Raw genomic sequence first — 13,112 nt, forward strand, 5'->3', positions numbered from 1 at the left:
TTTTCGATGGGGTTGAGCATTGGCGAGTATGGCCCAAGACGCAAAAGTGTAGCCGATCCATTATTGGCGGCAACTTGCTCCAGTCCAGCATGGCAAGGTGCATAGTCGCACACAATAACTAAGTCCGCCAAATTATTTCCCAAACCGGTCCAACTTCTCGAGGATCCCCTTCACCCACTCTCCAGCACTCTCTTTTTTAAAAGAGCCGCGTCGCGTTTCCATTGATAACACACCCGCTACGCTTACAGCACCGATTAAATGTACATTTGGTTCTCTTGATGGCGGCAGTATTACTGCTGCTCGCGTCCCAGATCGTGCGCGACCTTTTGCACAACGACAAAACAAGTTAAAATTGGTTTCATCAATGTAAACTATTTACTTTCCTTGCTGAATAAAACCACTCAAAGCTGATACAAATTCGGAACGTTTCTGCTTGTTTTCCAACGTGTTCATCGTCGTTGGTATATGGTGCACGCTTTTGAGGGTGAATAATTTACCCTCTATGTAGTTTGCAGCGGTCGATGTGCAAATACGTTTGCACTTTGGAGACTAACTGCTTTAAGGTGACAGTACAGTCTTCTTCCACCCAACGAACCATTACAGCTACCTCGTTTTCAGTCAGCTTCTTTTCATTCTCTCCACCTCGTTTTTGAGTCACGACTCTGCCGGATTGCACCCATGTGAAAGCAGTTTTATAAACTATATCTAAAGATGATGCTAAACTGCACCAGTCTTCTCCCTTATTAGCGGCCTCAACAATCCGCAATCTGTCCTCGTTGTTATATTTCCTGTAATGAGTTTTTTCCAGAACCTCGTTATATGCACACAAAAATTTTTTATATGCATAAATAGATAAATATAAAATGCTATTTATTTATTTAGATGTATATGTTATTATATGTACGAGTACTTACCTTCAATATTTCCTCGACATATTGGACACTTTTCTTCTACAATGACAGGTCCACTACATTTTGCGTACAATAAATGTCCACATGGAAGCAAACGCACGACTGATTTTCTGCGCATGTCCATCATGCAAATCGTGCAATTATCCTTTAATTCTATTTAATAAATTTATTACTCGTTACCGCATAAAATTACTATTGAATATTAACTGCGTATTTTATAAAATATTTGTTTTTTTAAGTTTATCTCCATGCATACTACATACATTAGTAATTGCATTTTCTAAAGTATATACTTTTATGGATTTCTGAAATACATTTGTGTTTTTCCGAAATACATTTAAGTTTTTCTGAAATACATTTGTGATTTTGTGAAACACATTTACGCTTTTCTGAAACACATTTGAGCTTTTCGGAAAAAGATTTGTGGTTTTCTGAAATACATTTGCGGTTTTCTGAAATAAAATTAAGCTTTTCTGAAATGGGTTTGTGTTTTTCTGAAAGGCATATTGCATATCTGAAACACATTTGCGGTTTTCTGAAACACATCTGAGTTTTTCTGAAACACATTTACGCTTTCCTGAAACACATTTGAGCTTTTCTGAAATAAATTTGTGGTTTTCTGAAATACATTTAGGTTTCTCTGAAATACAGTTGGAAAAGGTGTAGTTCATAGTTTTTCTCTTTTTACTTGTAAGATAAACATTTCTAAAAAAATGTACTTTTTTACTATTTTTCGGTTTTTTCTTTTTTTAATGCCTTCTTTTGCCTCTTTTGCGATTTCTAGTGCCTTTTCCTGATATTTTATTTTGCCCTTTTTATAGGATTTTATGTCCTAAAAATCCGTTCCCTGGTGATGATACTCATTCGCTTTAATTAGAACCACAATGTATTCCATCATTCTTGATCGAATTTGATATATTTATTAATAAATTTATCGATTTTGTCAATAAATTTATAGCTTCCAATATATTATTGATATGGTTATCGATATATTTATTGCTTTTGATATTGGCATTAGTACTTCTACCGATGCTTTTATAGAAAACTTATCGATATTTCATAGTCGAATTTGCGCTCGACCATCCCGCATCAACCAATGCAATCCTGAACTGATCAAAGTTTATATATTTATCAATAAATTATCGATTTTTATCGATAAACTTATCGTTACATATTTATTATCGATACCGTTATGCGGATAAGTATTACTACAATTATCGGTATCAATACGTTTATCGATGTCATTATCGATGTGTCATTTTCCGATGTCTATATCGATCAGTTATAACTATCAATCCTAAAATCAAATTTTTCCATTTTAATCAGCGCAATCTTTTATTTCAATATTCTTACTATGCGCATAAGTATTACCATAACTATCGTTATCAGTGAATTTATCGTTGTCATTAGCGATGTGGGCATTTGCCGATGTCTATACCGATCGTTTATAACTATCGATATCCCAAAATCGAGTTCGACCATTTTTTTTCTTGATTTTCTAAGTATATCTATAAACCAGCGGTTATCAACATTACTATATTTATCAAAGCCACTAGCTATTTACCGATTTCGGTGTCGATCGTTCATAACATACGATCTTCCTCAGCTACATATACATAATTATATAAATAAATTTACATATACTTACATAAATATAAGTATGTACATATGATGCTGCTACCCACATATAAATGTATTACCCTGCCTACATACTTACTTACAAATGCGCACTTAATGATTTTCTATGACATTTAACTTTTAACAGAGAAAAATCATTAATTCAGTCGAAGAAAAATGACGGAAATGCCGGAAAATAGACAAAAAAAAACGACACAAGCAAATTATTAACAAATGCATACCCACACAAGCATATATATGTATGTGTAGATGAATGTACATGAAGATGCATTTGTTAATGGGCTTATATGCATAAAAATCGAATTTCCAACAAAAATGAATCAATGGCAATCAACTATCAGCTGCCACTGCAATCGCTACATTAACATTTAACATTTTTTCTGCCTTAACAATTAATTGTTGCATATACATGCATACTAATATGTGGATAATGTCATGGACTAGTATGCTGGTTGGCCGTCTGACTTGCGCGGTCAATATGTGTCATCCGCTCGTAGCCCACACGCGTCAACAGCAACAAAGGCCCCGGCAATCTTCGTTTTTTGTTTGCATGCTAATTTGTTGAGCGGACGCCGCATGATCCAAATCACTGTGGCACGCAACTTATGCATATTTATATGCTTAAGTGTATGTAGTAATCACAAATGTTAGCATACCGGATAAGCGCTTCATGGGGGAAGAGAGACGACTCTCATTCATTCGCTCACTCACTTTCCGTTTCCGTTTGTGATGACAAATGGTATAACTAACAACTTTTAAAATGCGGATTTGAAAAGCACACAAAAGCAGCAAAACAAAAAATCATAAAAAGTTCGTGCACTAGGGCCAAATTCCGAAGAATACGTCTATCTGCATATGCACATACATACATACATACATACCTGTGTATTAAATGCTAAACAGTTTGAGTAAAATTTAAATATTAATGACTAGAGCAGGTTGTCTGCTGACTAATGATAACAGCGCCGCCAACAAGCCCACGCCTCCGCCATGTGGCTGCCAGCAAACAGCCTTCAAAGGTGAGACGCACGACGCACGCTAAGCGGCAAATCGTGGTGAGACATACACACGAACACGCATACATACATACATATGCACGAAAATACTTATATGTATTTATTATTAATGCTTTATGTTTGTATGTTTTTGTTTTTTTTACGGCAATGCGTGGGCTGCTAATTATCGAATACACCAACTGAATTTTTCGCTTTGCTCTTATGTTTTTTTACATATTGTCTTTGTCAAGTTGGCGCCCACTTGTTTTGCGCTTGCTTATTTCTACGTATTCGCACCCGCTTCCGCACTTCATGCTTCATTATTAGCACACACAGCTGATTCTCTGTTCTTGGTTTGGGCTGAGTATTTCTTTGCTGTTGCTCACCTTTTTACAAGCATTTATATTCTTGACTTCGATTTGTATTTCTTTGCAAGTAATTGAAGAAAAAACAAAACAAAAAACTGAAGTATAACTGCAACGACGTTAGGAATTATGGAATAAGTAGAGCGTTCGCAAAACACATTATTCGAATTACTATTTTATGTAGATACTTAATACAAAAAAGTGCAACTTAAAGCAAGTTCTAAGTTGGCCGAACACAAAAGACTTAAGATGCGAACTTTTCAAATAATCTTTAGCTGAAATTAGTGCTTGGTTGTAGTTTTAATTCAGCCTTATTTTATAACTTATAAATCGTTACAACAATTTTATAAAAGTAATAAACGTATGTTGCCATCATGCAACCTCTTAACGGCATTGCTACAAATATGTATGTATATTTTTACTCTGCTACTACAACTAAACGTTCGAGTAGAAAGCCAGAATTCGCTGTTTGGGTAGGATAAGCCAACTTGCTTGCTAGTACCAATAACCAGTTATTTTAGTGCCTCAGACTTGTCGACTCAAAAGTCATATTCAGCTCGGCTTCTATGGTGGCTGTTATGTTGGTGCAAAGTCCAACTTGTGGCATGCTGCAAGCATAAAAAATAAGAATAAGCAAAACATGCAGCTATTGCTATTAAAATGCTCCATAGTATTTACAACGACGTGAACATAAATCAGGAAGAAAACTGAAAAAGCAAAGAAGCAGAGATGCTGAGAAAGGCAGACAAAAATTGCTGCAAAATATGAACTTCAGTAAACGAGCGAGGCATAATTCAAAGTTTTGCCTGCAAATGAAATATTGAAGATTTAAAAGTAGTACTGTAGTCGTCTAATAATATGAATTTCACAATAGGAGGGCCTTCAGCAAACTAAAGAATGCATAACAATGCACTTATTTTAATAATAAAAGAAAAACATCAGATTTAGTTGCCTGGGTATTGATTTTTTAAGAAAATATTTTAAATTTTTTTTATAAACAACCTATGTAGAAGCACATATGTGTCTCTATAAATATATGTACTATTAAATGTATAAATCTATAAAAAAACTTTTTAATATTTTCAGTTTTTCCAATTTTCATAATTAAATAATTTTATACTTATACTCACTTCATGTTTATTATTTCAAAGGTGTAATTTAAGGGTCATATACTTACACACATTTTTCACAAAACTACATAGAGTTCACTCTTTAAGGCAAAACGGTGTGCGTTTAAGCGAAAGTGCGAAAATGTGAAATATTCGACAGTTTAGTTTAGATATGGCAACGCTTCGCAATTTTAGTTTCGTACAAACGCACCGCTGAAATTCTGTGCTGTCCTGTTCGTACATCGCTTCAGAAGTTAAAACGACAGCAAAAACGAAGCGCAACGAATACTTGAGATTGCGCTGTGGCTGAACTGTTCGAAATTTCGCAACCAAAGCAACAACATTGTTCACGCATTTGCCTTTCGCATTTTTGCGTCAAAGAGTGAACTCTAGTTAAGTTTTCTGAACCAATATCATCTGCATAATGCCGTTATGATTAGCCTTGTTCTCTCTCTCAATAGTCAAGAAGGAAGAGGCAATCCAGGAATCAGAGGCATTTTTAAACAGTTTTTATATTACCAAAAATATATGTTCGGGTTTAGATGATCAGACTTACATAAATCCTTATATTAAAAGTGAAAAAGTAGAGCGCACTTTTTAAAATCTCAGAAATGTAGGCCCAACTTACTAGGTTACTAAAAATTTAAATATATACTTTTCTGTATGATCAAAAAGATATGTCCATTTTTCATTACGCACAATTGTTGAAAAGTTTTTAAATAACGCAAAATTTCAAAATAAGCAAAAATGTATATAAGTATTTACAGAAAAAATTTAGGCGCAGTTTTTAAACAACTAAAAATAATTATTTTTTTTTTGGCTTTCGAGTTATCGAAAATGTATGCCTTGTTTTTAAGTAAACAACATAAATTTATGTCCAGTTTAAGAGTGACCAATAAATTTATACAAAATTGCAAACGACCAAAAAGTGATGTATAGTTTTCAATTTACTAAAAATGTATGCTGAGTTCTTAAAAGAAGAAACATTTACTTCGGGTTATTTTAAATTTAATGTAACCACTACTACCTCTTTCCTCTCTCAACTCATTGAAGCTCTCAACTCCCACACACTCTCTGCATCTCAATGACCACCAATACAAACTCTCCCACTAACCACAATCTTTTATTGTTTCCTTAATGCGTTCACCGAATTAATTTAATTACCAAAAAAGAAAAAAAAAACAAATAAATAAATTATTTTTAATTTATGCATTAAAGCTAAAGTTAGTAGCTGTATGCATGCAATGTAGTTGTTGTTTTTATATTATTTGTATGCATATTTTATGACATGCTATATATGCTGCTTGGCTTGAGTTTTCTTTGAGCGTACCAACAGCAGCGCAGCAGCTGCGACAACAACACCCACCAGCATTATCTTGATCAAATGATTTTAGGTGGCTGGCTTGCGACCATAAACTTAATTTTATTTCTTTTAACAATGTGAAGATGTGTGTATATCAGTAGTAAGCACATATGAATATAAGCTTATGTCCATAACATGTGTGTGCTTATAATGTGCGAGTGTTTTCGGTGATTTTTAGCGTTTCTCATTTACTCACTTCAAACCGGCAAATGCAAGTGTTGCACTCAGTTCTGGGAAACGACAATTAATGAAGATACGATTTAATTTTTATTTCAACAATAAATTTTATTTTTATTTCAACTTTAAATTTTCGTACACTTCCATGAAATGCCGCACTTAAGCAGTGAAACAATAACAATAAAATAAATTTAAGTAATTTTTCGTTCAAAGCAATAAATGAAATGCAAGAAATTTTTGGTTACTTAATGCACAGCCACCCACAGAAACCAAAAAAAAGTAAGATTCAATAAAATATACAAATAAAATAAAGGTGTATCTGCCAAAAGCGTTTAATGCACTTAGCTGCGGCTTTTGGTTGATTTCGATGCAGCTGAGAGTGTTCGACACTGTGCAGTGGGTGTAAGATGAACGGTATTGTCTTGTTTACCGCAGACTTTCTATACACAAAAGACAAAATGTCAATGCATTTTTCACAGGCAGACGTGCTGGCTTGGCTGGTAGTCGTGGGAGGCAAAAAATGTCATGCAGCTAATAAAAATAAAATTTGTGTGGGTGATATGCGCGATGAGTATTGGCGAGAAAGGGGGGGAAGATGAAAAAGAAGGTCTTGGCTTTTAGAGGGCTGAGTTCCAAAATTAAGTTTTTTTTTTGTGAAATTTCGAAAATTTCCATTAGACGCTGGTATACATGTGTTGTTGTTGTTGTTATGTATTTGAGGTTTTATGTTCTTATAAGTCTTAAAAACATTTTTTTATACGAGATTCTCCACTAATCCTTAACAGCTAATCTGAGTTTCAAAAAATTTCGTGGAGATTCAGTAGAGATTGATAAGTAGTTGGCGTAAGCTTGCCAAGAAGCTACTCAAATTTGTGGACAAAGCAGTGGCAACTATATTTTACTGCTCCGAACCAGAAATTTTATTTCCGACCGCTACAAAAGGAAAGCGGAAGAGATACTGCAGGAAATAAATCCGCTTTATTGGGTCCCAGGGCGAAAAGATGCTGAAGAAAATGAAAGAGCTTACTAGCTAGCCAAAGCGGGCGTTCACCGGGACGCCTAACTAGCGACGAACGTACCAATTCCTCTATGGGAAATCTACGAGCTGCTCTTGCATCGCCAGCCAGACAGGATGTGAAAAACGTATACAAGGCTGTGGGATTACAAAGACTATGCATAAATCGTACTCGTTACTCAAGCCTCCTGATATAACTGTTAACGAGAAATTAAGTTTAGTGGATCATACAAAAAACTTGCACTATTTAGTGTAGTTCAGCTTCAGAGCCTATAATCAGCTATCGACTAAAGGTCAAGTTGTTTACTACAGTTTGCTAGAGGTGCATGAAGGCATTACCTCAGATTTGCGAGCAACCTTCAGACGCTCTGTTGGTTTATGTGCAGTCTTAACTGGCCAGCTAATCATGTCCGAAATCTTCAAGTGTGACTTTTCCTAACTCTTTCTTTTACACAAAATATTTCTAAGTACCATTTAAGGCTGCTTCGTTGCAAAAATAAGTAATTTATAAATACCCATTGATTTATATATTGATTTAAGCCTACTACTACTAATGGTCTATAAATAGTTATCGAAATTTTGTCCGATATATTTATTGTTTCAACATTTTCAATGCATATGTCCTTATTCGCTACAGTAACTATGTATAAGGCATATCGCTATCGAAATTAGTATCGATAACTTTATCGATATACATTTATTTTTATCGACACAATCATTGGTAACCTTTCTGAAAATCGTTATCGATATAATTATTATGATATTTATCGATTTATTTCACGCTATAATTGGGATAATGTTATCGATATCATTATAAATATATTTATCGGTATTGCTATCGCTATATTTTTTAATACACTTGCTACTATTATAGTACTTAGATACATTTATCGAAATCAGCATTACTAAATTTTTCGATGTCAATAAAAAAATCGAAACATTAACTTCAAGTATATATACTGCACTGCATTTACATATTCTCTTCACTTCTTACAAAAAAAATACTGCTCGCAAGCAACTGCCTCAATTCGCAAAAATCAACCAACCAATGCGGCTATAATTTTGCGTGCGTCGAACACACCTCTCTAAGCAAAAACAGCAAACGCTTCACACAAATGCATTTTTCAAAATGCGTGTTGACAAAAAAGAATGAAAAGCACAAAAAAAGAACGCCTAGCAACCGTACATTTCCAGAAAACATTAAAATGCAATTTTTTGCTTTGCAAATGGTGTCAGCAGAAATCCAAAAAAAAAAAAACCAACCAACTTCTACATAAATATTGCATTCAAACACAGCAGCATACACCACCACAATGCGTACAATAAAAGCAACAAATCGAAAAAAAAATAAATATCTACCAATGCATTTAAAAGTTTCCACAAAACTTGCCGCCACAACGTCGCTTAGCCTGCATGCAAAACGTTTAATTGCCACATAATGTTGCAACTAGCAACATGCGCGCCGCCATCGACAAGCTACAACATGAATGTTGCTGGGTGCGAGTACGTGCTGAAAATAGCGCACTCAATGTTAGAATGGAAAATGGATTGGCTGGCGGCAGCAGTGACAGGCTTGAAGTGGCGATTGGCACTAAGCAAACATTAGACTTAAGTAGCGAACTCGATTTTTGCTAACCGTCTGCGCGGTGGTGCGTTTGTGTGTGCGAACATTTTTTTTTTAGATTTGCGCGTTCTTTTACATTTGCTGCGGCCACTTACGCTATGCTTTTATTACGCGCATTCATTACTTTTGTTGGTGTAACATAGCCAGGGTGCAGCAATGGGTTTGTTTTAATTTGTGGACGTTTTTGCTGCATTTTACAGTCACATAAGGCACGCAGATAGTCACGTTTTTGCTGCGGTTGTCCAAAGCATTGATGTTGCTGTTTTTTATTTTTTTATTTTTTTATTTTTTAGTGTTACTATCACCATTTTAATTGCTTTGCCGCTGTTATGCATACAATTAAGCGCCAAATATATCTTTTTCATAGTAATTTTGTCGCCGGCTTGTCAGCCTGCGTGACTGACGTATTAGACTGCTGTGATAGATTTACTCACTTATGTACGAGCACATTGAGTGACCGCAGACAAATAGATGGTGAGTTTTCGAAAAATGCCTAAATGCATATATAATTTGCATGAAAATCGAAGGCGCTATGTATATATTGCAAATTAAATAAAAAATAAAAATGTAGAGCTACTTTTAGTAACGGATGATTGAATTCCTTTGCCATTGCTGATTGGACTTTTAAAAATATTTTCTAAAACCAAAACAGTTAGTGTACCTGTGGTGCACCTAGGTTGCATAGCTCGATATACCGATGCTTTTAAAGCACTTTATTTTTAAATTAATATTGAAAAGCCCTGAGATTCATTTAACTGGGTTTTAATATAAAGATTAATTTCTTGAAAAGAGTTATTTTCTTTCAAGAAGTTTGCAAAGGGAAAATAAAGCGTTATTTGGATACCTTTAAACCATAAGAACTAACATATTTATTTTATAATTTCAACAACTCCAAACTAAATTGTGGTGAATACTATTACAATCAGTTTTATGAGATTGGATGCTTTGATTGTTGCTTGTAAAAAAATCCTAAACAAATTCTTCAGCCTCTAACTCATTTATTTACTTACTCGTGTAACATTACAGGAACGGCTCAGCTACTCGGAAGCTCTACCTGAGGTTTATAAAAAAACAAACATTTTCCTCATCTGATCAATTAAAATCATACTATGCTTCGCTAAAAATGTCGATGTTTGTCAAAGAAAAGCTAAAACGTGGCTGACTTTTGATGAAAACGAGGAGGGAGGAGGTTGACAATGGATCGAAATTTGCTTACATAATACTTGACTTTCTGCAGGATTCAATGTTAAAATAAATCTGTGTTGACAGTAAAACAAAGATAGTTTCTGATATGATATCCCTTGCTTGGATCCAAGTTATAAAAGTAGTTAAGCAGATAGGTCAGAACTCAACTCAGCTATTTAGTGTGGTAGCATGTATTCATATACACGTTAATGGTCAGATGATCTTTAAACTTCAGACAGTGGTGTAGCCAATCTTGGCCTATACAAGACAAAACTTTAAAATATGTATTGAAAAGCTACAGCCAAGCAGAGGAAATTCAACTACAAGTAGCCGACGTGCTGGTACGGGGAAGGTTCCTCAACTCTCTTTGTGTGACAGAAACATTTTGCGGTTTCAGTTGGCTACTTCGAGACTTAATTTATGAATGGTTACACTCAGAACGCAATAGCTACTGAGAGGCGGCCAGACAACAGATAAATTAGTTTCTTGGGTTATCCTATTGCCAGCCGGTGCATAAATATTTTAAACTGAGCTAAGTAGGCACCGTCTGTCCAATAGGGTAGAGCAAAAAAATAAATTTTCGATTTCGAAGTTCTAATATCGTAGAAAATTAATGTAACATGATCACATTGAACCGTGTTAAACCGTTTTCCACTCGGGTAATAGTTATTTGCGGTAGCCCCAAGAGCCTTAAAAGTTTCAAAAAACCGCGTACTCAAAATCTTTCTAGAAAGGTTAAAAAAAGTATAACTGAAACATAATTTGAGAGATTTTATGAAAACTGAAGGCTCCTGGGGCGACCGTTAATATTATCCGATCGGAAAAAGATTTAACACGGTTTAATGAGATCGTGCGAAAAAAAACTTTTCGGCACTACGCGAAAAATTGACTTTTTCGCTCTACCCTATTGTCAACCGCTCATAAAATATTATAGAATTAATTAAAATTGCGGTTAATGTTTTTAAATATTCTTTAAGCTACAAAAAGGTTAGCTTTCCTTTACCACGATAATAATATGCACGATTTTGTTTCGATAAATTCTGGCTAAGAAAATTTTACGAAAATTATGTCTATTACTACAAATGGCAAGAGACCATAGAAAATTCTCTGATTATGCAAATATGAATTTTAAAATATCGAATATTTATATAATCATACACGCTAATTAGTACAGCTTGCAAAACACAAAATATTTTCTAATGCAACACACGCATGTCATAGCGCAAGCGCAATATCACGCAAGTATGTGGCACATACTTTTCGCTAACATACATATGCACACACATTTACGATTCGTTATACATATGCATGAATTATTCAAACAAACAGCATTCGGGGCATTCTTTAGCGCGTGCTATTGTCACCAATGCGCTACATATATATGTACATACTTACAAGCTTACAAATAATCAGGAAAGCATTCGCATACATACAGATGTACATACATATGTGTGCAGATAATGGATGCTATTGCTGCCAAAGCTAACAAGCCAGCCAACCGTTGCGGTGGACTTTTGTGACTTTTTTGCTACAATTCTTGCTTGCGTTTATGGTGAAAGTAACACAGCAGCAGCTGCACAACAAAGCCATCAAATAGAAATCTAATAATTTAGTTTTATGTACATATGTAAGTATGCTTGTTACTTGGTATGTGCACATAAATACATATGCATATATGTACAGGTGTATGCTGGTTTGTAGCAACATTTCCCCAATCAGCAGTCGACGACCGGTTGAGCATGCGCCTAGTCGGTAGCCTGACGCTTGATTGCTGAATGCTGGCTACACAATGTATACTAACTGATTGTGCTTTGGCTTTAGCCAATAAATAATTCATAACCGTTGGTTTGTTTATTGTAGTCGTAGCTGTATTTACTATTTATTTGTTGTTAACGGCTACTGATCTCTTTGCCAATGGCTACGGTTGATTTAGCCAGATACATACATAAGTGGCGTTATTTTTTCTTCATTGTGTTAGCTGTTGTGACAATTTTAGCTAAGCGATTACTTAATAGCGAACACGCGCGCCACACACGTTCATTGCGTCGGGAATTGGCTACTTATTTAGTTGCTGTTAGTGAAAGAGTAAATACGATTTTTTGTTTGCGTTGATGCGCCACAGATTTGTCACAGTTTCTAAGATAATAACTAAAAGGTGGCAAAGCAGGAGGAGTATGATGGGCAAAAGGAGATTTTAAAGGAAGATAAAATTTATTCCTGTCTTCTCCGTGTGGCTTGGTACCCATAATAACTGAATGTTGCTCTGCCTACCAAGGGAGTTAAACTCCTCCATGCAATCAAGTACTAAGATGATCTGCTTTCATCTGGTAAAGCCGGCTAGTTGTCACTTTCGATTATAGTCGCCAAATTCCGGTACCTTCTATTATATTTTGATAAACACTGAGATCGATGCCGGAAATGGACGTAAACCTGAGCAACAACTCCCATTACGACAACTTTGATGATGTCTCAGTCCGCAAAACAAATATTTAATTTCATTTGTTTACTTTTATTTACTTTTTAATCTTTTTTATTTATTTATTTTTATTTAAATTAATTAAGTTTAGTTTAATTTCATTGTAATTTATTTTATTTTATTTTATTTTATTTTATTTTATTTTATTTTATTTTATTTTATTTTATTTTATTTTATTTTATTTTATTTTATTTTATTTTATTTTATTTTATTTTATTTTATTTTATTTTATTTTATTTTATTTTATTTTATTT

At 34.5% G+C, this 13,112-nt stretch overlaps 2 protein-coding genes across 3 annotated transcripts in view; both read right to left on the reverse strand.

Moving 5' to 3' along the window:
• Window positions 1–13,112, reverse strand: part of Egfr (epidermal growth factor receptor) — a 217,638-nt gene that overhangs the window by 22,634 nt on the left and 181,892 nt on the right. The window lies entirely within an intron of this gene.
• LOC108377843 (putative inhibitor of apoptosis) lies at window positions 533–1,042 on the reverse strand. Its single transcript, XM_017634141.1, has 2 exons — window positions 915–1,042; window positions 533–788 (listed from the first exon to the last, which is right to left on the reverse strand). Exons 1-2 carry the CDS (start codon window positions 1,036–1,038, stop codon window positions 718–720), a joined length of 195 nt encoding a protein of 64 aa, XP_017489630.1. The 5' UTR covers window positions 1,039–1,042; the 3' UTR covers window positions 533–717.

The sequence above is a fragment of the Rhagoletis zephyria genome, unplaced genomic scaffold (genome assembly GCF_001687245.7).
Source record: "Rhagoletis zephyria isolate East Lansing unplaced genomic scaffold, Rhagoletis_zephyria_1.1 Rzeph_scaffold_00112, whole genome shotgun sequence".
NCBI classification, from domain to species: domain Eukaryota; kingdom Metazoa; phylum Arthropoda; class Insecta; order Diptera; family Tephritidae; genus Rhagoletis; species Rhagoletis zephyria.

Bases quoted from the DNA above. Each gene is read 5' to 3' on its own strand.
- LOC108377843 (XM_017634141.1), bottom strand. From the start codon at position 1,038: ATGATGGACATGCGCAGAAAATCAGTCGTGCGTTTGCTTCCATGTGGA. The intron at 789-914 runs GTAAGTACTCGT...AACTCATTACAG, and splicing joins ATGTCGAGGAAATATTGAAG to GAAATATAACAACGAGGACA.